General features: G+C 50.4%; 1 protein-coding gene across 1 annotated transcript; it reads right to left on the bottom strand.

Annotated features, from left to right (window-relative positions):
• Positions 1-1,956: 1,956 nt before the first annotated feature.
• LOC309885843 (sodium- and chloride-dependent GABA transporter 1-like) lies at positions 1,957-21,940 on the bottom strand (the record flags this gene model as incomplete). Its single annotated transcript, XM_082776178.1, has 14 exons — positions 1,957-2,061; positions 4,409-4,576; positions 5,374-5,474; positions 5,895-5,997; positions 6,448-6,579; positions 10,317-10,429; positions 11,501-11,625; positions 11,901-12,004; positions 12,617-12,751; positions 13,914-14,046; positions 14,392-14,501; positions 16,791-16,891; positions 17,551-17,682; positions 21,703-21,940. 14 exons carry the CDS (start codon positions 21,938-21,940, stop codon positions 1,957-1,959), a joined length of 1,800 nt encoding a protein of 599 aa, XP_082632304.1.
• Between the last annotated feature and the right edge of the window lie 3,393 nt (positions 21,941-25,333).

The raw sequence follows: 25,333 nt of genomic DNA, 5'->3' as shown, positions 1-25,333 counted from the left end.
AAATTAAGAGGTTTCACGGCAGATTATGGTAAGCGGCCGCCTGCGGCGGGCGGGAGGCACCAGCAGGTGCTGGGGAGCTGCGGGGCAGAGGAGAGGCAGGAGAGCTGCGGGCAGGAGCAGCAGCAGGGGAGCAGGATCTGCCCCAGGACCTGCTGGGGGCAGAAGGAGCAGGGAGGTGGCCACCAGTAGCTGCTGGTGGATGGCACTGAGCAGCCCTTACTGGGAACTGGCCTTCTCTGGGCCCTTCCTTCCACACCAGCCTGGATGTACAGCCCTTGTACAGCCGAGGTCTTCCACGGTTTTAGGATCTCACCCAAGCACTGACTCCTGCCCATCACCCGTGTTGGAAGTCCCCACGCTGTGTTTAAGGGGAGGGAGTGACAAGGATGCACAAGCAAAAGCAGGTTTCTAGTAAAGGTCATGGCTGCAAAGATCAGACAGTAACGTCTTAACACAGATGCCCCTCTCAAAGGATTTGAGGACTCTGGGCTCCTTCATCACCCAGTTTATAAAGACAGGTGAAAGTGGAATAGAAATTGTCAGATACATGAGTGCCTGAAATCACAGGGCAGGGAAAGATGACATTTCTGTAACTACCTGAGATTAATTGTGCTGAACTATGAAATCCTAGTTTTTGGCTTTCAGCTTTATGAGACCCAGCGTGTACACCCAGAGCTCCCTGGTGTCTCTCTCTCAGCTGTGAGTTTTTGGACGCAAATACCCTAATGATGAGATGCGGGATGGGGCCTGCTCTCAGCTCCTGTTGCTGGAGGCTGCATAAAACTCCCCCAAGGCCTGATGAGGGCCGTGCACTCAGCGTGCTGCTTCCACCGCCTTGCCTGGGGAGCCAGAGCTCCAAGGTGTTGCAGCAGCTCCAGCAATTCCCAGCCCTGTGCTGGTTGTGCTGCTGGTGCAGGCGCTCCCCAGGGGAAGTCAGCACCGCTCCACGGGGGAGCCCACTGCTGGCTGCATCCTACCAGGAGCTCCCGTCTTCCACAGCCCGGGGTTTTGGTGCTGCCACCTCCCCAAACAGGTAGAAGATTACACTACCCATGGGCACAACCCTGCATCTTGCTGCCTCCCACCCGGGGACGTAGCCAAGGAGGCTGCTTGGCAGGAATCGCCCTGTCCCAGCCTGGGGGCAGATCTGCACCATGCCAAAAGGTCTCCCTGTGACACAGCAGACCACTGGCCTCCACACAGAGCAGAACACAGTCAGCATAGGAACCAGGGCAAACACCCAGCAAAGAGCCCTCTTAATTGCTTTTTAGGGTCAGGGGTTGGCCACTGCATGCAGCTGCAAAGGGTAGGGCGCTCCAGGAGAGAAAGGCTGCCTCTGTGCTCAGCTCTGGCTCATGGGGCCAGCCCGATGGATGGGGTGGCAACAGCTAGGGACATGCAGGGCTCAGATATGGCACCTGTGGGCAGCACAGCCTCTCCTGATTCCTTCTTAAATTTTAGGGTGGTGTTTATCAGCATGCTGGGCCCCTCACTGGAATTGCTTGTCCTGCCACATCCCCTCTAACAATGTGTTTGCTAGAGTTGCTTTATGCTACATCACTTGATGATCATCTGGGATTTGAACCTGGTGGCTTGCTGGGGTGGCAGCACAGCTGTGTGCTACAGGACGCTCAGTGTGGGATCATGCAGAAAGGCAAGATGGAGAAGAGAGAAGTGGCGGGCAATCAGTCTAAGCTCTCTAGAACATCGCCTCTCTCCAGGCGGGCCAGGACGTTGCACGATGAGGACGGTCACCGCACAGCGCCCTGGTGGCACCTCGCACAGAGCCGTGGTCAGCCAGGAGGGGGGGAAGAGATTGAGGGGCTCCTCCGCCAGGTCCTTTCTCCTCCTGGAAAGCCACCAGAGAGCCGGGGACAGCGGGCTGTGCTGGAGGAGCTGGAGGGACGGCGTGGCGCGGGCAGCTACGGGGCAGGGTGAGGAGCTCCAGCTCTCCTCCTAGACAGCAGCATCCGAGACCCTCCCGTTCAAGGACGTCTTCGGCTGGAGGCCGTTCTCCTGCACCTGCACCTCGGGCTGGGGCTGTGTCATCTGCTGCAAACGCTGCAGGACAAGCAGAGAGAGCTCATCAGATGCTGAGACGGCAGCAGCTGAGGGCTGGGACCCCCATCACCAGCCTTGTGGTGGTCCCGGTGACAGCGCGAGGGGACAGTGCGCATGGCAGGGGTTGCTCCTGCAGCTTTGGTGCTGTGCAGAGCACAGCAGCGCCTGCTTTTACCTGAAATGCAGGGAGCAGCTTTACAACACGGGTACACTGCTAGCAGGCAGTACCCGCTGCAAGCAGGAACAGGAGAGAGCTGTAATGTCACAGACTTCAGAGCAGACCCATTTTCCGAGTTCCCCTATTTTTTGCAGCTAGGGTTTATTATGGAACATTATTAGCTAGCTGCAGCATGCTGACAAGGTCACGGTCCGTGCCTCTGATGCAGATCAGACCCGTCCCCCTGCACAAACCTCAGCGCCAGCAGTGATTCCCGTCACCCTAAAACTGATCAAATGGAAACTGCAGAGCAAAGTAAAAAGAAGCAAGAACCCAGGAAGATACGGAGGGGCAAGTCATTACTGGAGGCGTGTGGACTGAGCATCAGGAGTGATGAAAGCAAATGAATCACTTTTGCCTGTCAGGGAGGGACTGATGCTTCAAATTGCAAAAGAGAAGGCAGAGGAGGATCGAGCCTGACCTGAATAGGCTTTGCTAAGTCAGGAAGAGGCTCCTTCCAGCAAAGAGAAACAAGCTCCTACTCTCCAACACAGCTGAAGAGGCTGTTGCTGGGTGAAGTCCCTGAAATGTTCACTGAGCTGCTTCTGCCATTCATGGTCTTTTTTTTTTCCCCTCGCATTCATGCTTGGTAGGATCAAAATGACTTGTAATCTTCCCTGTCTGTCATAACCACTTTATTCAGCATTGGCATCTAATTTCCCTCCAGCTTCAGCTCTATTACAAACTAATCCAGGATCTGCGCATATAAGAGGCCAAAAATTCTCCCTGTCTCTCTGACACACACGCACGCACGCACGCACACCAAAGCCTGCTTTCTTCCTGCTGCCATCTGCTGCTTATTGCTGGATCTATGGGCACCGGGGAGCACAAGCCCGTGGTCAGAAGGAGTGGGGCTACTCCTGGGGGGCACAAGTCGGCGTGGGCTCCCCCAGACCCCAAGACGTGTTATCCCCATCCTTGCTGGGAACAGGATTAAAACCATATCTGTATCTGCACCCTTCTTTTTTCCCCCCTTTTCAGCTCTTAGTACAAGGTGGTAAGGAGCCCTCTAAACATCTGAGGAAGGATCTTCTATTGGAATTGCACTGACCCAAAATCACCTGAGTGGCTCGAGTCCTGTGGGAACCTCAAGGCTGGCCTCAAGCCCAATGGCAAGAATCAAAAAATGATCTCAGATGAGAGGCCAGAAATGGAAAGCGGATCTGAGACATCAAACCCACGCAGTTCCTGCACCAGAGCCCATCCAAACAAAGAGCTGGGAGGAAGAAGAGTCAGATCCATCTGACCTCAGAGGTAGGGAGCCTGAGGCTGACCTCAGCCCAGTGAATCCAGCCCAAACATTTCCACATTATACATTATTCAAGATACGTCATCCACGAAGTAAACTCAAGGGGTTTAGGTGGCGTCTGCTGGCTGCTGCTGCTGAGCTGTGGAAGTCGTAAATCAGCAGCACCCCTGCAGAGACTTCTTGTGCACCGAGCCGGGGACGTGGTGCACGGTGCTCGCAAGACTGAGCATCAACACTGTAATTGAGATCTTAACAGCAATCACTAGGTAGGACATACAGAGACTCATGATTCACCGCTATATAAAAACCTTGCTCAAATCACACACACACACACAAAGAAGTTTTAAACAAGATTGAAGAGTTGCAGGTATTTTAGTTCCCGTATAAAAGTCTGCCTTGCTTCTTATCCCCCTCATTCACTGGCTGCCATTTGCACAGCACATATGTCTCTGTACTAGCAGGTCTTAGCCTTGAGTTATTTCAAGCTCTGTGCTTGGAGGATGCTGATTTCCCTGCTGAGAAGTGCCAGGTAGCCATGCTCATGGCTGGGCACTGGTGGGAACTGGGATTTTTCTAGGTTAGTAAATTTCAAGGGTTTTTATTTATTATTTTTTTTCAATCTCCTCCAGGGCTCCAGTGCCCAGCTGTGCTGGGAACTCCTCTCCAGCCAGCCCACGTAGCCAGAGGCTGGTCTGTGACTTGGGGCTGATCCAAACCCTCCTGGAGGAGGGGATGCTCAGGGCTCCTGCAGCACCCAACTAAAAAGCTCTGGCACAACTGCCTTTGTCAGAGCAGTCTCTGCTTGGCTCTCCTCAGGTCGGTTCAGCAGGAGGCTTAACTCTAAGCAGAAAGCAGAAGAGGAGAGGCAAAGCCATTCATACCTGCCGGAGAGTCCCTGTTGAGGTGAAGAAGCAGTACAGCATGTATCCTGGAATCAGCACCATGGAGGACAGAGCCATGAGCCAGCCAATACCTTGCCCCCATGCAGGATAGACGTATTTTCCCAGTGTCAGAGGGGTCATTTCCACCACGCTGAAGAAGAACACGCCCTGGGAAAAGAGCACCAGCCATCGCAGGTGAGGGTGTGCAAAATCAGAGGCCATCTGTTCATCTTTTTCCTTCATCATCCTCTTAGCTCACAGCGGTATTACAGAAATCCAGCAGCTCCTTAAACTATTTCAGATGCTTTCAGCCCATCACCTCTTAATGTTATATCATTTCTCCCCTGATTATCCTATGGGAAATGCTGGAACTAGAATGACCCTGGTTTTCTTCTCCACCAGACTGCTCAGATAAGCAGTGCCCCCGTAAGCAGTTCCTACCCGAGTCAGGAACTTGGTTACTAACTGGCCTCAGGATCCTTCAGCTTTCTGTCACTGACCTTCTCATGCCATTCCTTGTACTACTCCTGCTGGAAATGTGGGAACCAGCAAAGGCAAAACTGCTCCACAGTCTGCTATACTGTTTTTGCTGGTGTCTTGAGCTCTGACAAGCCTATTAGGCACTGAGGCAGAAGCTGCAGCAGCTGAGAACCTTCTCCAGTACCAGTAACAGCTTCTAAAGACAGTACATTATTTGCTTATCTCTTGGCATCTCAGAAAGAAGAACTGATAACATAGTGTAGATTAAAACAATCACTCTTGATCTTTTCTTATTATTGATTTCCAGCAGACAGGGTGAAAGAGGGTTTTGTATTACGTCGTCCATCTCAGATAAGCCTACCAAGCACCTTGCAGTTATGGACAGACCTAGAGTGGATTGAGAACACAGTGTTTCCCCTATAGCCCACCCAAACTAAGAGGCCGATCTGGACCCACTCCTGCAGATAGGTTCCTTCTGTTCTTACCAGGCAGACAAGAGGAGTGAAGAAGGCCCAGCAGATCTTCCACCAGATACAAGGTTTGTAGCCAATCATTTCTTCAATGTTCCTGTAAAATCTGTTCACGCCTACAAGAAGAAATGACTCTTGGAGAAAACCATCCCACCTCAGTGCCACGGTCATCACCTCTTCTCATGACAGAGCAAAGGCCAGCCACAGGGAGAGGGTGACAATGCATGAGAATCATTATCTGGAGGAGTCAGGACATGAGCACTCAAACACGGATTCATCCTAGCAGCTTTCAAGGTCCTGGTGCCCTCAGGAGGGACCAGAGGGCAGGACCCTAGGCATCTGCCAGCTTGTGCAGAGGTCTTTGTGGTGGCCTGGGGAAGTGAGATGACAGCCTCCTGCTCCTGATTTTCTGGAGTTATCTGCCTGAGCTGTTTTCAGCTGCAAATATTTCATTGGCTTCACCGTGGGATGCTTTTGAAAATTCTCACTGTGTGTGCCCGTGGAGACAAGAAAGAAACATGGTCTTTTGTGCTTACCGTAACACCAAGAAATTGAGATGGTCTCAAAGAAGACAAGAAAGAGAAGACACATGCCGCTGGCTGAGTAGTAATCAAAGAGCTTGAAGACATAAATGCCACCCTGAGGAGACAAAGCCAGGGTCAAGGAGTTTAGTTATAGATTATGCTTGACAATATCAGCCAGCTGCTTGGATTGCTACTGTTTACAACTGCTGGCTTCAATGATAATTTCGTTGGACAGCAGAGTGAGCACTGCAATGTTTCCACTGGAATCGGGTTCCCAGAAGAAAAAACGATGTGCTCTTGCAGACAATTAGCCAGCTTGTTCTGGCATGGCCAGTGGTGAGGAGAAAAGCGGGGATTCACTAGGATTTCTTATTTTTCTCTGCTTTAGATGGTGGTGACAATTACAGAGGCATCCTAAGCCACCTGAGACACGACAGTCATGGTAAGCCCATTTGTTCAGCACTAGGATGGCTCCTATGAGTGCTGTCACTTCTCCCAAAGCTTTTGATGCTACTGTGGTAGGCAAAGGTGCCTGGAAAAGTGCAGAGGTACAAGCTGTCTGTACCTGGGTGATGTTGGAGAATCCAATGAGATAAGAGATGAAGCAGACTATCGCAATGAAGACCTTCTTCCTGGCTCTCAGGACGTGAGGATATTCATCCATCAGGGCTGTAATGAACCCCTCCACGGTGCAGAACTGTGGCAAAAGATATACACCAAGGACATCTCTGTGAGTATCTGAGCCTGACACCACCCCCACCTCCGTTTAGCCTCAGTGCTGAGAGCCTCATTTCCTCAAGTGTCATCTCTAGACACTAGAAGAGAAGGCTCTGCACAACGTTGATTTTCATCATCTTCTGAAAGCGTCTCTCCCCTTCACTGAACATAGAGGGGAATTAAAAGGACTGAATTAAATGCCTAAAATTAGCTGGGATATATCTCCACCTTCTGCCACCCGTGGAAAGCTTCCTCTTTCCTCCCCGACCTCTCGAGGGCCACCCACCACTGCCCCGCTCCCCGAGCTGCCGGTCTGTCTGTCACAGCAGTGTGTCTGTCCGCTGCTGGCTTTATTTCACTTTGCAAGCACACAGTACTTAAAAAACCATCCTCACAGCACACAGTCTTTCTAGATCTGAAGGCACCTGGCTGGCTCGTGTGGTCCTGTACTGGGCACAGTGTGCTAATGCTGCCTGCACCGTGACATATGAAGAAGGCCCCATGGGTGTGACCTTCCTGTCCCATGGCATGAGGGCAGTTTGTATATATGGACAGTGTATCCTTCCCGCCTATTCCTTGTTAAATTCTGAGGCTCGTTTTTACATCTTACTCCCAGAAACCGCTGGTAACGCACAGCTCTCAGAGAGCACATCACAGCTGTAGCAAAAATGCTGGGAAGCTTATGAGACCATTCCCCTGGTCACCCTCAGTAAGTGCATAAGCCAGTGACAATGACAGAGCTTTCATTGCTCTCGGGTGGGACTTCTCTGTCTCTGGGAGAGTGCTCTAGAAAGAAGGGGGCATTTCTAGATTTAGGTTTGAGCAGGGAGATTGAATCAGGAAGATTGAACAGGAAGAATCTAGATTTATATTTGAGACAAGAAGAAAAAAAATAATCAGTGGAGGTAGGGGTAGAGATGCACAGCCTAAAAAGAGCAGCATAGCACTAGAAAAAATCTGTGGAGAAAAGCCGGGTGTCTGAGTCATGCCTGCTGCTGGGCATGGACGGTGGAAGAGCTCACATCCTGTTGGTTCTGGGGCACAGAGCGAGGCAAAGAGCAATGTTGCTGCCCAGGGTTTTATCTCTACACGCTGTAGTGTGGAAGGCTGCACCCCAGAGAGCCTAAGCTCTATTGCTTTGACTCAAAAATATAATGAACTGAGCCTTTTGTGTTGGACACAAGTGCTATTAAAGCATCCTTTCCATTTGGGCAGGGGTTAAGCTGCCTTTATACTCATTGACAGCCAGCTCTGCATCCCCATCCCACCTGGCTTGCTGTCTGGAAGAGTCAGGACTGAGCTGTACCACGGTGTGAAGCGCCAGGGTGACAAAAACAACCCTGTCGAAAGCTATTCCTTCCATGTGGCTGCGTGGCCAGTGCTGGGCAGCCTGGCACCAGGCAAGGCAGAGAGGTTGGGACCAGGGAGAGAGGGTGGATGTCAGGGGTGTCCAGCTAGCTAGACAAAATGGGGAACCAAATGGTGGTACATTGTTTTTTTCTGGGCATAAAAGAGGCAGTGACCTTCACACCATTCACTGAAGATTGCCTTGTCACCTCATTGCCTCAGGCCTGGGAGGTGATGTAGCTACAGGGGCTGGAGGAGGCTCAAATCTCAGACCTTGGTTCCCTGTCCAAAATTCCCAGCCCAGACACTTAACCCCAGACTTGCTAGTCCCCCTCGGCCATGCCAGCCAGAAGGAGCCCCCTGACCCGGCCAGGACCAGGGCCTGGGGGTGGTATAACCACTGCTGCCAGCTGTGCAGCAGGGAGCCCTGAGTGTGGGTCTGGCTGCTCTCAGCAGCAAATCCTCATGGATAACCTGCAAGAGGCGGCCTCACATGGGACAGACGCGGGCGTGCAGTCACAAGGCTTGCTAGCTCCCTTGGGGAGAAAACGCCTGACCTGGAAACTGGTAGGTTAAAAGAAAGCATTAACATGTTATGCAAGATGCAAGAGAGCTGAGCCGGGGTAGATCAGAGGCAGAGCGAACACGAAGGACCACGAGCAGCAACTGGGGGCACGGTTGGGAGGCACATGTGCCCCGATGTAGGTCACGGCTCCGCTCATCGCGCCGCGGAGGAGAGGAGCACGACGGCAGGGAGGCGGCTGGAGCTGGGCAGCAGCTGCAGAAGGCTCTCTGCTGAGCTCGTGGGCACAGGCACACCTCCACCCACCTTTTTTTTTTTTTTTTTTATTTAATAGATGCTTCAAAACACATGTGTGATTGCAGCTCTTATTGAAGCCCGTGCATGTTATTTGGTTTAGATGCACAGGCTGCCACTCTCTAAATCATGCGTTTGATCGACTCAGAGCTCCAGCATGCACATGGAAAGCTTCTCCCCATCTATTTATCTGCACTTTTTTAAAAGCCTGTTCTCTGATGCTTCCTCCCCCCCTGCTCCTCCTCCAGGCAGCGATAGCCCCCCCCAGACTGCCTGCCCTCTGAGACCAGCTGGCGGAGGGGACTTGGAGAATTTCAAGTGGTATTTGAGAAGCAAATGCAGCAAATAAATTCCACGCTGTGCTTTGAGGGCTTATTGTCATGTCTCGAACTATTTACTAGAGCCGAGTGAATAATCCATGGAGAACATTTTTTTTTCTGTAAATGGAGCTTCTTTTGGAACATTTAGTCATTATTTGAAATTATTTGCCAAATAATGTCTGTGGTCATGCAGCTGTGAGCTTCATGATGTGTTTATGGGAGTGTGCCATAATTGAAAACTAGGTCTGGCTGATCAGATTTTCTTGGAAACCAGTCGTGACATTTCAGGAATATGTCTGATTCTGAGCTAGACTCGGGTTTATGACGGCTACATGTAATCTGGGAGAGCATCCATTTTGTGCCAGTGGTTTGCACTGCAAGGGAAGACCATGCAGGCACAGGAGAGGATGTGGTAGACCAAACACACTCTTCTGAAGGAGCCTTTGGTTTTAGTGCACATCCCTCCCCAAAGGGGTTACTTCGCATGGGTAGCTACTTATATGCTGAACTACCAGGAAAACAAAAAAAAAAAAAAAAAAAACAAAAAAAAAAAAAAACAAAAAAAAAAAAAAAAAAAGAAAGAAAAGTATCATCACTTGTAAAAAACAGAGAGAGCCCATGCTGTTTTGTTTGGGGAGCCTTTCCCAAGGCACGGCTCCCTCCCTCTGCCAGGAAGCTGGTCAGAGATCTCAAGCTGCACAACTCTCCACCTTGTTATTAACAGGACTACACTTGTTATTAACAACAGTGCCAAAACACTGCACTGAACCCCCATCGCCACGAGGGAGCCCTGCTTCAAATGCCACATCACTGCTTTTCTCAGTGCAATCTGGTGATGCCGCACCAGAGCACTGCAGTCTGACTAGAGACTGGTACGTGTCGCACAGAGATGTTCCTGGGAGAGGAAAAGTTGGGGGTCTTCCTACCCTAGCCCATGCCAGTAAGCCAAAGTAGTTGCATTTTCTTGGCAGTGCATCACCAGAAGTGCAGTTTGGTCATGGTGCTCCATGACACGGTAAGGAAGTCCAAAGCACACAAAATTAGCTTCTCACTAAATACCAAGAATGGCAACAACCACAAACTGCTATCACGTGGACACAAAATGAAATAGCGTCAATGACGCTATTTATCAAATAGCTACTCATCACTGACCCAAGGTGCAGAAGGGAAAATCACCACCACATCCAAAAAAATCTTTGTACCTCACCCCGCTTTGGCCCTGGGTTCTCTCACCTGACTGTCCAGGCCCAGCATCATCAACATAGAGAAGAAGAGGATGGACCAGAGCGGGGACAGGGGTAGCTGTGTGACCACTTGTGGGTAGGCGAGGAAAGCCAGTCCAGGGCCTGCAGCAGTGAAAAGAAAGATGAGCCCATGTTTATAATGCATTTGGTGGAAAGTCTGAGTGACAAGCAAGAGTGAGAGAGAGTCAGTGATGGCAGTCAAGGAGTGCAGGAATCTGAGATAGAGGCTAGAACAACCTGAGCCTTCACCCGTGACACACCAACCCCATGGGGTGAACAGTGGTGGGAAGGGGAAGCAGCAATGACTGCAGAAATGCTTTGCCTTTTCTTCTCCTGCCAGAAAGAAAGTCATCAAATTACTGCTACCAAATGGAGCTGGAGTACTTTGCTAGAAAAAAAAAAAAAAACAACAAACACAGAATGAAGTTCAGAGCTGGATGTAACTTTCCTGATATATATATATATTTTTTTTCTCTCTCTCCCATCACAAAATGCTGTTGCTTGAGATTAAAGCTTTCTCTGAGAAGACAGCAATTTCAAAATATGTCTTTGGGCAAAAAGACGGAGTCCCATCTAGGTTAAAAAAATATTCTGCGATTACAATTTTTAAATTTCACATGGAAAAGGGACTCCAAGTTTTGATCACATCTGCTGAGAACACAGGCAATGTGTGAGGAGCCATCTATTCTCCAAGGAAGGTTTCAGAAAGCAAACAGCCTAAATATTTCACTGTAGCAAAAGCACATAAAACTTCACCACTGAAAGGAGGTGAACATTAAAAGCCGTCAGGGATGCCCCTGGCAGCAGGAATTGGTGTGCAATAAATGACAGCCACAGGTGCCTTGGGCCCATCTTGGCGGGAGGACACGCAAAGAGGGTTGCACGCTTGGCTTGTGGACAAGACAGGAGCATCCCATGTGTGAAGTGGTGTTGGCTGCACCAATAAAAGTGGTGTCATTACACTGATGACAGAGAAAGACCCGGTCCTCTGTACATACACAATGCATAAAGGTTTCCCAGCAAAATATTAAGATCTGATTCTTCTCCATTTTCACTCAAGGACACCCCCTGAGTATCAAAGCAAAGAAATGCAAGCCCACAGAGGGGATGTTGGAGGAGCAGGGATGGAAACACAGCCTGAGCCTTATTGGCAGTGCTGCTGTGTCTGCTTACCTGAGGAGGCCAGCTCTGAGATCGACTTCTTCGTGATGTGCGACATGAAGCCAACAATAGAGAAAATAACAAATCCAGCGAATATGCTTGTTGTGGAGTTTATACAGCAGACAATAATGGAGTCTCTGCAAAAGAGAAGGTAAGAGAAGAAACCAGCTGCAAGACCCTACCAGAGAGGCAAGAAGCAAAGGGTGGGCAAGCAGAAGACGAAGCCTTTCCCCTGGGGAGGTGGCAGCATGCCCCTCAGCTGCGTGGTGACACAGGGGTTGGGCTCCCTGACTCACTGTGACCCCTCCATCCCCACAGACACTCAGGGCAGAGGGGTTTTGGTGGCTGTTTGGTGGTGGCTGCAATGTTTTTCTGTGCCCACCACACGGGGACACAGGAGAACCCAACAGACCTGTAGACATTGTTGTGGAAAGCGTTGTAGCTCCCCAGCGCGATCAGGGACCCCAGCCCCAGGCCGTAGGAGAAGAAGATCTGCGTGGCCGCATCCATCCAGACCTGTGGAGGAAGAGCCAGCTTCGAGCCTGTCCTGCCCCGTGTGGCCAGCTGGGTGGGTGAGGCCCACCACCACCCAACCTCCAGGTAGCATGGCCCAGCCTCCACGCTGCAAGCAGCTCCATGCAGGGCCACCGAGGGGGCCAATTCCAGACATCAGGGTTGGTGGCTTGGCCATTCAGCACATCATCACTCTCCATCTAAAACTTCCAGGAATTGCTGTTGTGTGCCCTGCTGTGCTTGTGCTACTTCTGAGCTCCCAACACCAGTGCCACCATGGCATCCTCTCCCTGGGAGCACCAGAGCAGGGCCAAATCACCAGCCCAGGGCAATCAGGGAAATGAGGCACTCCTGGTGCAGAGGGGAGGCCCCTTTGTTGTGGTAATTTCTCACTTAAATATCACTTAATTACAACACACCTGCGGCACTCATTTTCCACCCATTAAGGACCTGAGTTTTGCCTCAAACTGTGAGGGTTGTGACAACTTTAATGGGGGCAGCTCTTCCATTTCATTTTCAGTTCTTTCTTAAATTATTCAAAGGAAGATCCCAGGGTACACTAACAGGGAGATAGCTGGGATGTCAGAGCTCCCAACATACAGCCAGGCTACCAACCTCAGAGTCAGAGAGCTTTCTGAAGTCAGGCGTGAGGTAGAAGAGGATGCCCTCCTTGGCCCCCGGCAGCGTGACTCCCCGGAAGAAGAGGATGAACAGCATGAAGTAGGGGTAGGTGGCTGAGAAATACACCACCTGCGGGAGACACAGCAGGAGAGAGGCCATCAGCCATTTCTCTTCCTACCCTTGGTGGCTTTGTGGCCACTGTGTCCCACTGTGAGGGGGGACAGGGTCCCCATGCACGGGAGAGCAGCCCACACAGCCCCCAGAGAAGAGATTGGCCAAGAGATTCCTTGTGTTTTCCATCTCCCACTCCCATGCAAGTATCATTTCTGTCTGTTCCTCTCTGCCAATGACATACAAGGACGAATTAATCGCAAAAGTAGCAGGCGAAATTCTGGATGGATTGCCCAAAGTCGAGGGAATTGCAGAGGGATAAATTTAGTTCACAGAAGTAATCCCTTTAAGTCACTGCATCCTTCTTTTGCAGAGCTAAAGCTGGTGTTCCTCCAGTCCAACGCATCAAGAAACATTAGCCATCTTGGCTTTCTTTTCAGCAGTGTTTTGGAGCATCAAACATGTGCCATCAATCAACACATAACAGCAGTCAATGGGGCTCTGCTGCGGCCCTGTAGCAAAACCCCATCCGAGAACCCCCACAGGAGCCAGCAGTGGAGGTGACCTACCCCTGAAGTGTTTCTTTCTGATCTTCCCTCTAGATTATTCCTTCCATAATGCTGTCCCTTTACAACACGCTGTGCTCTAAATAACACACCTCAGTATCTCATCATCATCGTTTCACTAAACTAAGCAATTACCTCTCCGCTGTGCTGGGCTGAAATGCTGCTCAGTGAATAACCATATGCTTCTCATCTGTAAGTCTCCCACCAATAACTAAAGGGCAGCAGAGAAATTTTCAAACCAGGCAGTGAGTGTTTTTCAGCCCGCAGCATTTTAAGAGACCCCGATTTTCAAAAAGGGGGAGCCTAGAACTGACCTCACCTTCTTGAACTGTCCTGAGGTGGGTAGCATAAGTCAGCTCTGAAAATTTCTTTCCCAAACCTTCAAAGACTGAGTGCTCAGACCTGTGACTTTGCAGGGAACTCTATGAATTCTCTATGCTTAGACTGAAAGTTCCCATGAACACAGTAGCAATTTTTTACAGCCGTGTAAGGTAAATGTCAAGAATTTAATAGCATCTACTGTGATTCTACCTTGAAACACCGTAACCGTAGTTATAGGCACTCAGAGTAAATTGAGGCTGGAGGACATTGCGACTGTGCCAAACCACACGTACCTTGCCCGTCCACTCCACGCCCTTCCAGATGGAGAAGTAGACCAGCAGCCAGGCCAGGGCCAGCGTGCCGGCCAGGGGCCAGCGGATGGAGCCGGGCTCCCCCAGGCCCCCAGACATCTGGTGCATGTTCCTCCTAGGGGTGGGAGAGGTTGTGTTAAGGGGAGGCTCAGCCCTTGGGGACAGAGGGGTGGGAGATCCCAGAGGTGGCTAGAGAGAGAAGGGCCAGGTGCAGGCATGCACAAAGGCCTGCAAACCCCTAGGAGAACCTGAAGCCCATCGTGAGGGCCTAAGGGAAGGAGAACAGATGCAGGGAGGCCATTACCCTCCCTATCTGACTACACATCACACCCCATGTCCATGCCCACCCCAGCCGAGGGCTGGCTTTCCAGGGTCAGGACTTGACAGGGAGGGCAGCAGCCCCAGCGGGCAGGACGGCCACGGCGAGGGAGAAACCTGGTGTAGGCAGCTGTGGACGTACTCCCAGAACTCGGTGACGGCGCTGGTGAGGTTGGTGGTGTCCTCCAGGGAGTAGTTGGAGAAGCAGCGGTCGGTGTTCCAGGCGTTCCCACAGCTCTGCCACGGCAGGTCCTGGGGAGCACGGCTGCAGTTAGCACCACCTCTGCCTTCTTTCAAACTGCAAACCCATTATTAATGATTTATTTATTTCAAAGAGGATGGGTGGTTCATCCGGATGGGCAGGAGCCGTGCAGCCAAAGGCACTAAATGGTTTTCCAGAATAACAATGAAGTGTGACGCCGGCTTTTCCAGGAAATAATATCAAGACATGATTAGGGCAATGTCATAGCTCTAATAAAATGCAGCGATTCCCTGGATAGGAAGCAATTTCCAATTAACTGTTGGTAATTAATAGCTACTAATTAAAATAGCTACCAGCAGATATTGTGTTTATAATCACTTCAGCTTTTGGCTATTTTCACACAACAAGAGGTTGGAATTTACTGCACAAAGGATAAACTCTGTTTTGTTCCTTATCTCCTATTTATACCAGGCTCCAATGTGTAAAAAGCAATGTGGCATCGAGAACTGGGGGCTAAGGGCTTGTCTGTATGAATAAACTGTTGCAGCATAAGCTCAGGAGTAAACGTGAAGCGCAGTAGTTATTTCGTGCTGTCCCCTCCCCTGATTTCAAGCAGTGCAGAGGGGTTCTCGGGATATGTTTACACCGTGGGCAGCAGCGTGACAGCAGCACACCGCTGCAGGTTGAATGCAATCAGCTCTGGGGCTGCAGCAGCACGGGCTGTATGAGCACACAGGGCAGCGTGCCCTTGCCACGTAGTGCTGTGGCTAAGGGAGCCCAGCTTGAGCAGCTCAGACACATCCCCACGTGCAGCAGTCTCATTTCCCCAGCGCAGAGCAGGCACGTCCACAGCACGTAGACGGATGCAGAAGGGCTATTCTGGATGATTTCCCTTTGTCAATTAGACCTTGGGCTCTAGCTCAACAAAGCCTTTGGGAATACGTCTGTGTCCATTCCTATCCATCCATGAATGCAGACCCCATTAAAAAATATGATCTGTGTTTCAAGTGCTTTCTTGCACCAGCGCCTGTAAGCAGAGCCACGCAGCAGCCCTTCAACCAAGTGGTTTGCATGACAGAGATGCTGCACAGCTCTTCCAGGAGGGGTGGGCAGGGGGACTTGTTTGCTGCTCTATTTCCTTTGGATCTCAGAGGACAGAAGCTGCACAAGGCAAGCTGGGCCCCTTGTTCAGCTTCCAAATACTCCTAGTCAAATGTAGGAGGGGCAGGGGTCATGCATCAGCCTGGCTTTGCGATTGGCATGTTGAGAAGCATCTCAGGTGAAAGCAGACACCTGGAGCTGCCTGTGGAGACACTGACACTGTCACCAGCAAGGTCTGTGACACCTCAACAAGCCAAGGACACATCCTAAGATGCATCCTGCCCAGCATTTTGTTCATTTGGGAATCCCATGAGGGTGTACTAGTCATCCACTGCTGACAATTTTGTTCAGGACCCAGCAGCCTACAGTGAGTAAAGGTGGTATAAGTACAGCTGGGAATGTCAGACAGAACATTTTAGCTAAAGTGTTAAGAGGTATGTGAAATCTTTTGATCAAACAAAAAGTGCAAGTGGTTGCACAACCTTCATAACAGCAGTTCAGGCTTATGTTTAAATGAAAATCATCCCATTTGAACCATAGACTTGATGTCTTTAAGGCTGCGGGTTGCTCAGAGAGTTAATGGAGTTCTTCCCAGCTGCTAGGCCAGAAAAAATCACTCAGAAACCAAGAAATTTACATGGGGTGTTAACATGGGAACCTCACACGGTAAAATACCGTGCTGCAGGAGAGGAGCCCACCACATACCACAATGCTGAAGTACCTCTTAAGGGACAGTCACAACCCCATGTCTAAATGCTGTCTGAATCATGTTCCAAGCAGAAGAAATTCTGGGGATTTAATTTATCAAGACAAGTGTAAATGAGGACTAATTAAGGTCAGGACCTTAGATAAATCCCACGTAATGAGAACATGTTGTAACAATACCCAGCTGGGGAACGTGCAGCTCTTGGTTTCACATAGCTCTAGACATAAAACAGAGACACAGGGTGGGTTTTAAAGACCAGTGTGAGTAGGGAATGGCTTGCAGAGAGTGGATAAGACCATCCCCTCAGGAGGACCATCATCTCTGGTGGACAGTGATCAGTGATAGGCACTGCAGGGCTGCCTCTAGGCTGAGGAACCTCTACATGAAGGGTCCAGCAGGATGCTGAGAAAATCTCTTTGCACACACTACAAGGAGCTAGTGTGTGTTTCATGTCATGAGCAACTCTTCCTGGTAAAACATCGAGTAAGGACTGCACATCCAACACCACAGCACAGAAATGCCCGTGACTCACCGCAGTGAAAGAGTTGAAGAGATAGTAGAGAGACCAGGCGATGATGACAATGTAGTAGATGTTCAGCCAGAAGGAGAGAACCACAGCTGCCAGGCCCACTCCTGGAAAAGAAGGCAGAGAACAGCATCAGTCCAGGTTTCTGGTGCCCAGCTGAGCTCCTGGGCACCACAACAAGCTTTGTGGCAGAGCCAGAAAAAAATGGACGCTGTGCCTTCAAGTGAACTGGTCAGCAAGGGAGGCTTATTCCCTTATATTTCTCACCCACTCATTTCCATTGGGTGAAAATTTCAGTATGCTAAAGATACTTTAGGGACAGAGCTCCACAAAAACAATATCTGGCCACTTCCCCAGCAGAACCTCTCCTTCCCACATCCAAGGCATTTCTAAATTGTCATTCCCTTCCAGAAGGCTGTGACTCCAGACATGGCAGTAGGTCCACAAACTCTATCTACAGCCTTCCCAGGAAACTAAAGTGAGCCCACATGGGGAGGGTAGGGGCAGGTCTTCTGCAGCCAGAGCCCCTCCATCAAGTCCTTGCTGCTCTTGAAGAGCTCTGTCACCACACAAGACTGCTTGACTGCACGGTGATGTTAGTGACTCCAGGCTTCAGGGCCAAGGACAGCCTGATATATATAGATGGAAAAAACCCTGCTGACCTGGCATCCCACCCCAGCTCCCCAGGGATTTATTTCCCATACCATTAGAGGACTTATTTTCTGTAGCCACATGCCACCCACTCCACAAACTTACAGTACAGTACCTTTAAACATGGGTGCTAATTTCCAGACCCCCAGTCCACCCACAGAGGTATACTGGCCGAGAGCAGTTTCCAGCAGGAAGAGGGGAATCCCAGCAAACACCAGTGTCAGGAAATAGGGAATCAGGAATGCCCCTGAAAGAAGGAGAAGTGTTATCAGGTGGCTCCCCATTTTACTGAGAAGTAAATGTCTCCAGCTGCAGTTTCTCTAGCAGCACCTACACGATGATGAGCAGATTTGCTCAGAGGCAACAGCGGGTGTTGGTGAGTTTGGAAAGTCTCCCACTGAGAGCACCTCTGCCTTCTGCTTGTGTACTCATACCACTATGGGTATTTGTATCTCATGTATACATATATACATACATCATAGCTAGATGATGCCTGTCTCACTTAGTTGATAGATTTTGGGGTGTTGCTAAGCCCAGTGTGACAATGAACCCAAATGCCCGGGTACTGACATTGGTGACTTGTTCTTGTGGGTGTTTTCTGTCTTGCAGTGGCACACAATTTTACGCCTTGAGGAAAAGGGCATAGGAATATCTGGCATTGACCACCGTTTTCTTTGTTTGCAGCTGTTTCAGTCTCTTAAGAAAACTATGGCTAAGCCTGTATTTGCTCTTCTATCAGCCCTGTATACCTCACCACCCTTCTCCTAGGTTTTACCCTTGAAGTCACTGGTGAAAACATTATTCCTCTCTACGAATCCTTTTGGAAATCATCTTGTCACTAGAAGGGAGGCAGTGCAGCCGTCCAACAGAGATATTACTTGCACCCTGATATTAGAAGAGCAAATACAATAGGTGAGCCTCACCATGTGATTTGAAGGGTGTACATGTGCAGGTCATCCTGACTTCTAGGACCTGGCACAAAACTCACTTCCCAGCTTCCTTGTGCATGTGCATTGTCCCTGAGGAGGACAAAGTCTTGCAGAAGATACCAGTAGGACGGAGAGAGGGGGACACTATGCACAGCAGCAGCTGGCTGTCTCCAGGGTGGCACTAATGCCTGCACCAGCTGGAGGGCTGAGCAGTCAGCCCATGTCTTCTTCTGCAGGTGTTATCAGGAGAGCAAACATGGAGCCAGCCAGCAGAGACACCTGCAGAGCTGCAGCCCAGCTTGCACCTGGCAGAGCCGGGCTCCCTCAGCTGCTCTCCGAGGGCAGCAAAGCAGAGAGGATTTCATGGCCGCTGGCCCGGGGGCACCCAGCTGAGGACTCCTGCGTGCCAAGCGAGGAGCCGAACCCAGCTGGGAGAGCCGGGTGCCAGCACCCGGCGTGGGACTCGGCAGGGGCCACCATGCAAGCAGAGCTGGCAGCAGGTGGTGGGGACGAAACGCTGCAGGCCAGCAGCTCAATGTCCTCAGCCTGAACTGCAAGCTGGCATGCAAGCACAGGCTCTCGGCTCCGACAGCAGCTTGGTGAGGAGGAGCCAACAGCTCTGAGCATGGCAGCAGGAGTGCTACCCACACAGCATCCTACCCGTGGGACAGGTCCAGCCCCAGGAGCTCCGCAAGAAGCCAGGCCATGGATGCTGCCTTGGTACCGTTGTAGAGCCTGGGGATTGGGCTTATCGGTGGACACAGTGTCTGGCTCACTTCTGTGCAAGCAGCTGATGAAATCTGGCCACTGCCTGGTCCTGCATTTTTCATCTGCAGCAGGCCAGGGGGATTTGTAAAAGGTTTTATTAGACTACTGAGAGAGAAAATAAACCAAACCAACAAACCAACCAACCAAACAGAAACAGACAAACTTTTGGACCCAGGTCAGTTATCCTGGCTTGACCAAAAATCTTCTAGAATTGGGGAAAATCTACAAGCCAGACTACAGACTTAAACTGAGGGCTGTTGGCAACAGTGCTACTCTGCAGGATCAGGTTCCCCAGCAGGCACTGATAACACCCCCAAGGGGCTGTACAGCCAGAGGGGAAATCAGTCTGGAAAATTTTACCTAAAATCTGCATGCCGGTGCCTCACTATGCAGCCCCACATCTATCTGCAGTCTCCAGCTCCTAATGCCATACAGCAAGGAATAACAATTAATCTCTAAGCCAGTGAACACTGCTCACGAATCAGAAGTTGAGCATTACAAGCTGTTATGTGCCTTTTCTTGGCATCTCAAAGTGTAAATGAGAAGTGCATGATGCTTATTTAAAGAAACGTTCCTCTCTCAAGTTATTCAAACTCAGGATCTCACAGACAATTTTTAGTACCTACTGAGCCACATTTAGAGTCGATTTAGAGTCCAGTAAAATCCTTTTGACATCAGAAGGACTGCATGGAGCTGAGCATTAGTCATCGCTGGGCTCATCTACCTGCGCGCAGAGCCAGCAGGGAGCCCGGGCATCTCTCTGGATGAAGCCTGCTCCATGCAGAGGATGGGGCTTGTATGGGGCTGCCATACCCAGGGTGAATATCCCCTAACTGCGTGCCCATTTACAATGCAGAGCAAATCAGCCACGAGCTGATACAACGTGATGGCAGTAAGATGACATTTCCATCCAGTCCTATTGTCCTGTGTGTGATGGAAGCAGCCTGTGCCCTGCACAGCACACATGCAGGATGCCACAATTAGCATCCTACCCTCTGTCTGCTCTGCTGGAGCCATGCCCAGGCACTGCCCACTGTCTTGCCATCAGATGCAGCATGACCCTTCCTCACTGCTCCCCACCGGGGACCGCTGACGCCTGTGTGCGTCACTTCTGCCTCTTCCAGGCATCAGCTGCTCGCTGCTCCTTGTTGCCAGCTGTGGGCACAGCCAGAATGGGATGGAGCTGGAGGAACAGGCAGCACAGGCTGCCACCAGCCGCACAACCCAGCAGGTGAGGCGAGGCATGAGAGCAGAGGTACCGATTCCCCCGTTTCACAGCATTTTTGCTGGCAGCTGGCTGGTCCCTCAGCATGCCTGCAGCTGCCAGGTCAGAGGTTACCCCACTTTGCTGGCACTAATTACAGCAGTCCGCACCTCTGCTGCACCATCCCTCTTAGGATCTCAGCTGGCTTTATAAATTGTATTGATTTTAGCTCAGAGAAACCTCTCACCTAATTATAGGTATCGCCATCCTAACTTTTAAATGCAAAGAGACAGGCAGCATAGATACGGTGTGTTTGAGATCATGCAACCATCACAGGGCAAAGACTGGGCTAGCTTTGTATGAGGGTGGGCAGCACAGCCCAGTGCCAGGGCATGGATGGATAAACACAGGAAACCTGCACCATGGCTCCCCTGCATAGACCTGGCTGATGCCCACAAACCTCATTCAGCTCAGACACTCACTTGTGCATCCCTACGAAATGACACACCAAAACCAAGATCACCTTTTCAAAATGGAAAACTGCCTGGTCTCCCACTGGGACTCACTCCACAGGCTTCAGATAAAGGGCTGTGATTCCCCTAAGAGCCCCGCAGTTACACAGGCAGACCACTGCAGGTTCCCAGGCGGGAAGAAGGTCCACCTACACTCCCTATGCCAGGGACAGCAGGGGTGGGCTGGAGACATGAGAATTCATGAGAACCAGGGATGAAGCAGGTTTTGAAAATAAAATTTGAGGCAATATGAAAAGAAAAAAGGTGAGGAGAAGATAAATGAGGAGACCCTCAGAGCAGCACAAACAAATATTACCCTGGGGATGAGGACTCCGGGCAACCAAGAGCTAAGAAGGAAGCAACACCAACACGGGAAGGCTAACATGATGATATAATTATATGTACAGCCTGCAAGGTGAGGCGGAGGAGTTCAGATTTGTGGAGAAGTCTGAGGAATGGCCCAAGGAGGTGAGCAGCATGTTAAAGAGGAAGGGAAGTCTATTTTACTAATAGACAAAAACACTGAGAGAGATGGGCATGGGGGAGGAGAAGAAAAGGCTGTCTGCTCTATGGATGTGAAAGCAGCACATATTCCCATCCCCCCCAAAGCATCTTCATGCTGAGGCTGAAGGAACAGCATGATTTTACATACGCAAGCTGAGACACAAGGGAGTGTTTAATGACTTGATCCAGGTCATGGAGAAAGTCTGTAGCTGGGGTGGGAGCTGACCTCCCATCTCTCTTGATTTCTAACCCAGTGCTGTTTCCACATGCCCACCAGCCATTTGTACAGACCCACACCAAGCCAGAGCCCATCCAGGGGACAAGGCTGCTCAGAGGTGTGTTTCTCTCACCTCCTCCGTTCTTGCCGCAGAGATAGGGGAAGCGCCAGACATTGCCCAGCCCGATGGCATAGCCCACGCAGGACAGCAAGAAGTCAAATCTCCCCTTCCAGGAGCCCCTGTCTGGGATCTCCTTCTTCTTCTTGGTGCTCACAGCTTCAGGGGCGATGGGCTCTGACTCCTCCAGGGCTGCCTGCTTCACCTCAGAGGGAGAGCTCAGCTCCACGGAGGTGTTGTCCATCTTCCCCATGGTGGTTCAGGTGTACGGCTGCTCTTGCTCAGGGGCTGAAGGAGCAGAAAGGGCAGCCTTGGTCCTGGCCAAGCTTGGATGAAACGGGCAGTGCTGGGCAAATCTCCTGATGAGAAAGGAAAACAACAATTACCCAGTTAGTGTGTCAGGCTCAAGGGAGAACCTCACTGGGCTGAGGTGGACCTGTGAGGCTCATACATATCAGGGCAGCCTCGACATGCCTCTCTGCTTTCATCAGAGGCAACCAGGAGGGAAATTTTGCTCTACTGAGGAGCCATGGTCACACAGACTGCTAACAATGGGCTCAGACCTGGTTGTTATCAGCATATAGCACACCTCTCACCTCTCATCTCCTCCTCATCCCAACACTTGCTCTGTGAAAAGCTCTGGGACCAGTGTGCATGTGGGGACACCACAGCAGTGTGAGCAGTCTGAGCAGAGAAGTATATCTGGCATGTCCATGAGACAGTGGACAGAAGGGCACACCAGAAGTACCACATCCCCCATGTCCAGGACCCAAACCTGAGTACACAGAGCCACCTGAGATGGTGTGGCCCAGCCATCCATGCATGGCTGTAACCATGTAGCTTTGCAACAGCACCTCCACTATGGACACATGCTGCTTTGCTACTCATTGCCCTAAAAGAGGGATTTTCATGAGTACTTTGTGGAAGTACCCTGAAGGCATCTAAGCAGGCCTTTGGAGCTGTGATGTGCACCCCAACAGGATGTCCAAGCAGGGCCCAGGGCCTACATGCCAAATCAGCAGCCATGCAGGTTTTTGAGGCCCAGACAGGGCAGAGATGCCCAGCTGAGGGAGAGAGCAGCCTTTGCAGCACCTACACACTCCCCAGCTCCTTGGAGCATGGCAGAGGGATCTATTTTGGGCTGCACAAGGTGGCAGCGACTCAGCCATAATCACTGCAATACCTGGCAAGGAAATCCCTGGTCTGTTCAGTGCCTCCTTCTACACCCTGATGCATGTGATGTTGCACTCACCAGATGATGATCAGGCGATGGTCATGAGTAGAATCCACCAGGATTTTCACCAGAACTGAGGAGTTACCACCTCAGTTCGGGAAATCCCTGAGCTACAAGCTGCTGGAGGCTGAGGGGCTCTTCTAGGGAAGCACTACTCCATACTTCTCCTGGTTGTTCCCTTTCCCCTCAGCATCTGCCCTTGGCCAGGGCAGAAGATGGGGCCTGGGGCCAGCATGGCCTTGGCTCTCACCCAGGCCATTTTCCGTAAAAGTGAATATTATATATTCACTTCACAAGTGAATATCCAGCAGGGGCCATCACAGTAGCCAGTGCTACAGTCTCCCAGAAAAAGTCTGTTGACAAAAACCTTGCCAGATACACAGATCAGAAATAAATGTCAGGTGGGTCTATCAGGAAACAAAAGCATACTATGAAGAGGTGGCATAGTCTAGTAGTCAAAGCTGGCCTTACTTGAGCTACTTATACTTGCCAGTCTCATCTAGTAAGCAAAGAGTACCCACTTGCCCCACAGGATACTTGTGAGTACTCACTAACAGGTGTTTCTAAAGCTTTCTGAACAGACACCCTCCCAGCCAGGCTGAACAGCAGCATCAGATCCTGCTTACTAGAAGTGATGCCCCACGACTACAGCAGATGGATTTCCTTCCTCCACAGAATTTGTCACAGAGGTTAGAAAAACTGCCAATTGCAAAGAGTATGTCTGAGCCAGAAAATAACTATAATTTATTCTGCTACGTCAACAGAGAAGCCAGAATACTCCGTGCTGCAGAATAAAGGCTGCAAGCCAAAGCCCTCAGAGCTTCAAAGCCAGCCCAGAGCCACACAACTCCTTTAGCCCGAGGATGGTTGCAGGTAAGCCCAGCAGTAAATGACAGCACACAGAAGCCTCCTGGGGAGAAGAGACAGTTTCAAATAGCCCATGACGCAGATACCAGAAGAAAGCATTTCTGGACACCTGACACAAAGGCTTCAGTTAATGGATCCTCTTCCCATCCTACACTTTGTGATAGCACTGTCACACCAACTCCCGTCTCCTCAGTGAGGCAGGGAGCACAAAGATTATACAGAGCATGTAGGAGGAAGGTAAAATAAAGACAATTTATAAATCAAAACAGAAGAAATAGCACCAAAACCCCTGGGAAGAATTCAGAGCTGGGCTAAGTCAGGATAATTAGCTATGCCTGAAGACATAACAAATTAGGCTCAGCAGAAGCCATTTTGACTCTTTTTTTCTTTTTCTTTTTCTGAGACCAAAAAAAAAAAAAAAAAGCAGTAGGTAAGCTGTTATCTTATATATTTATATGTATGAGATAAATATATATCTCTTAAATCTTGCTCTTCCTGTGCTCTTTCACTATGTTTTCGCTGCCAGAGTGCTGGAGCAATACTTTTACTAGATCCATACTTCATATGCTTGGGGCTAGGATGTTAGAGGGGCAGCAGACCATACTGGCAGTTTCTTCTAACCTGAGAAGTGATTTCCTTCATCAAAAGCTCAGAACGAATAAATTCTGCCAGACTGTAACTAGATTGATAATGTTTCTCCATAGCCAAGAGACCTAGCAGAAAAACAGTGAAATGGACCCACTGACAGTCCATCTTACCTACTGTCCTGCCTCTTATAGTGATGGATAATTAGGCAAAGTGTACAGGAGCACGAGAAGTTTGAGATGGTGTTTCTCACAGTGTATCCAGCTTCCCAAGCTAGGTTTTGCACCTGCACTTTAAGATTTAATCGAGTCTGATAGATTTTTCATCTGTCAGAGAGAGATCTGTCAGAGACATCCATCAGAGAGACATTTAGCCTTGGGACGTGTCCTTTTCCAACCGTCCCTCTCCACAGCACACAGGTGATATCATTGAGGGGGGTGAGCAATAGGACATGTAACCTCTCTTGAGAAATCTCCAGAAAGCCTCCAGGCTGTGGATGACCATCTCTCCGGTTCCCATACATCTGCTCTCAGGTGTCTCAGAATCTCTCCAACCATCAGTACTCAAGTAAAGCACAGAAGCCTTAAAAAGCAACCTTGTTCAGGACTGAGAGGTGCTGAGAAGAGCAGCCTGATGCCCCGCAGAGCTGTGGTGTCCAGTGAGATCTGCCCACCAGCTATGGTGGCAGGGTCCACGTGTGTCCTGCAGCCTGGCCACGCGATGCCCTTCCCATGCATACATGCACCTCTGAGCAGGAAAAATCCAGATATTGGATTTGCTCCTAGGCACAGGTATTGGTTGCTCCTAGGCACAGCGTTTGACTCTTGTGCTGGGACGTGAGCTCACACACCAGAGAAGTGGTCCTACCAGGACAAGATACCACGTTTGGCTACGTGGTATCCTCAGCACAAGTACGAGCCTCTGCCCTGTGATGAAAGCCTGGAGAAAACAGAGTGGGTG

Source organism: Aythya marila, assembly GCF_965140915.1.
Source record: "Aythya marila genome assembly, chromosome: 1".
Classification (NCBI taxonomy): domain Eukaryota; kingdom Metazoa; phylum Chordata; class Aves; order Anseriformes; family Anatidae; genus Aythya; species Aythya marila.
The sequence above is the reverse complement of the archived record's forward strand: the minus strand, read 5'-3'. Positions and strand labels throughout refer to the sequence as shown.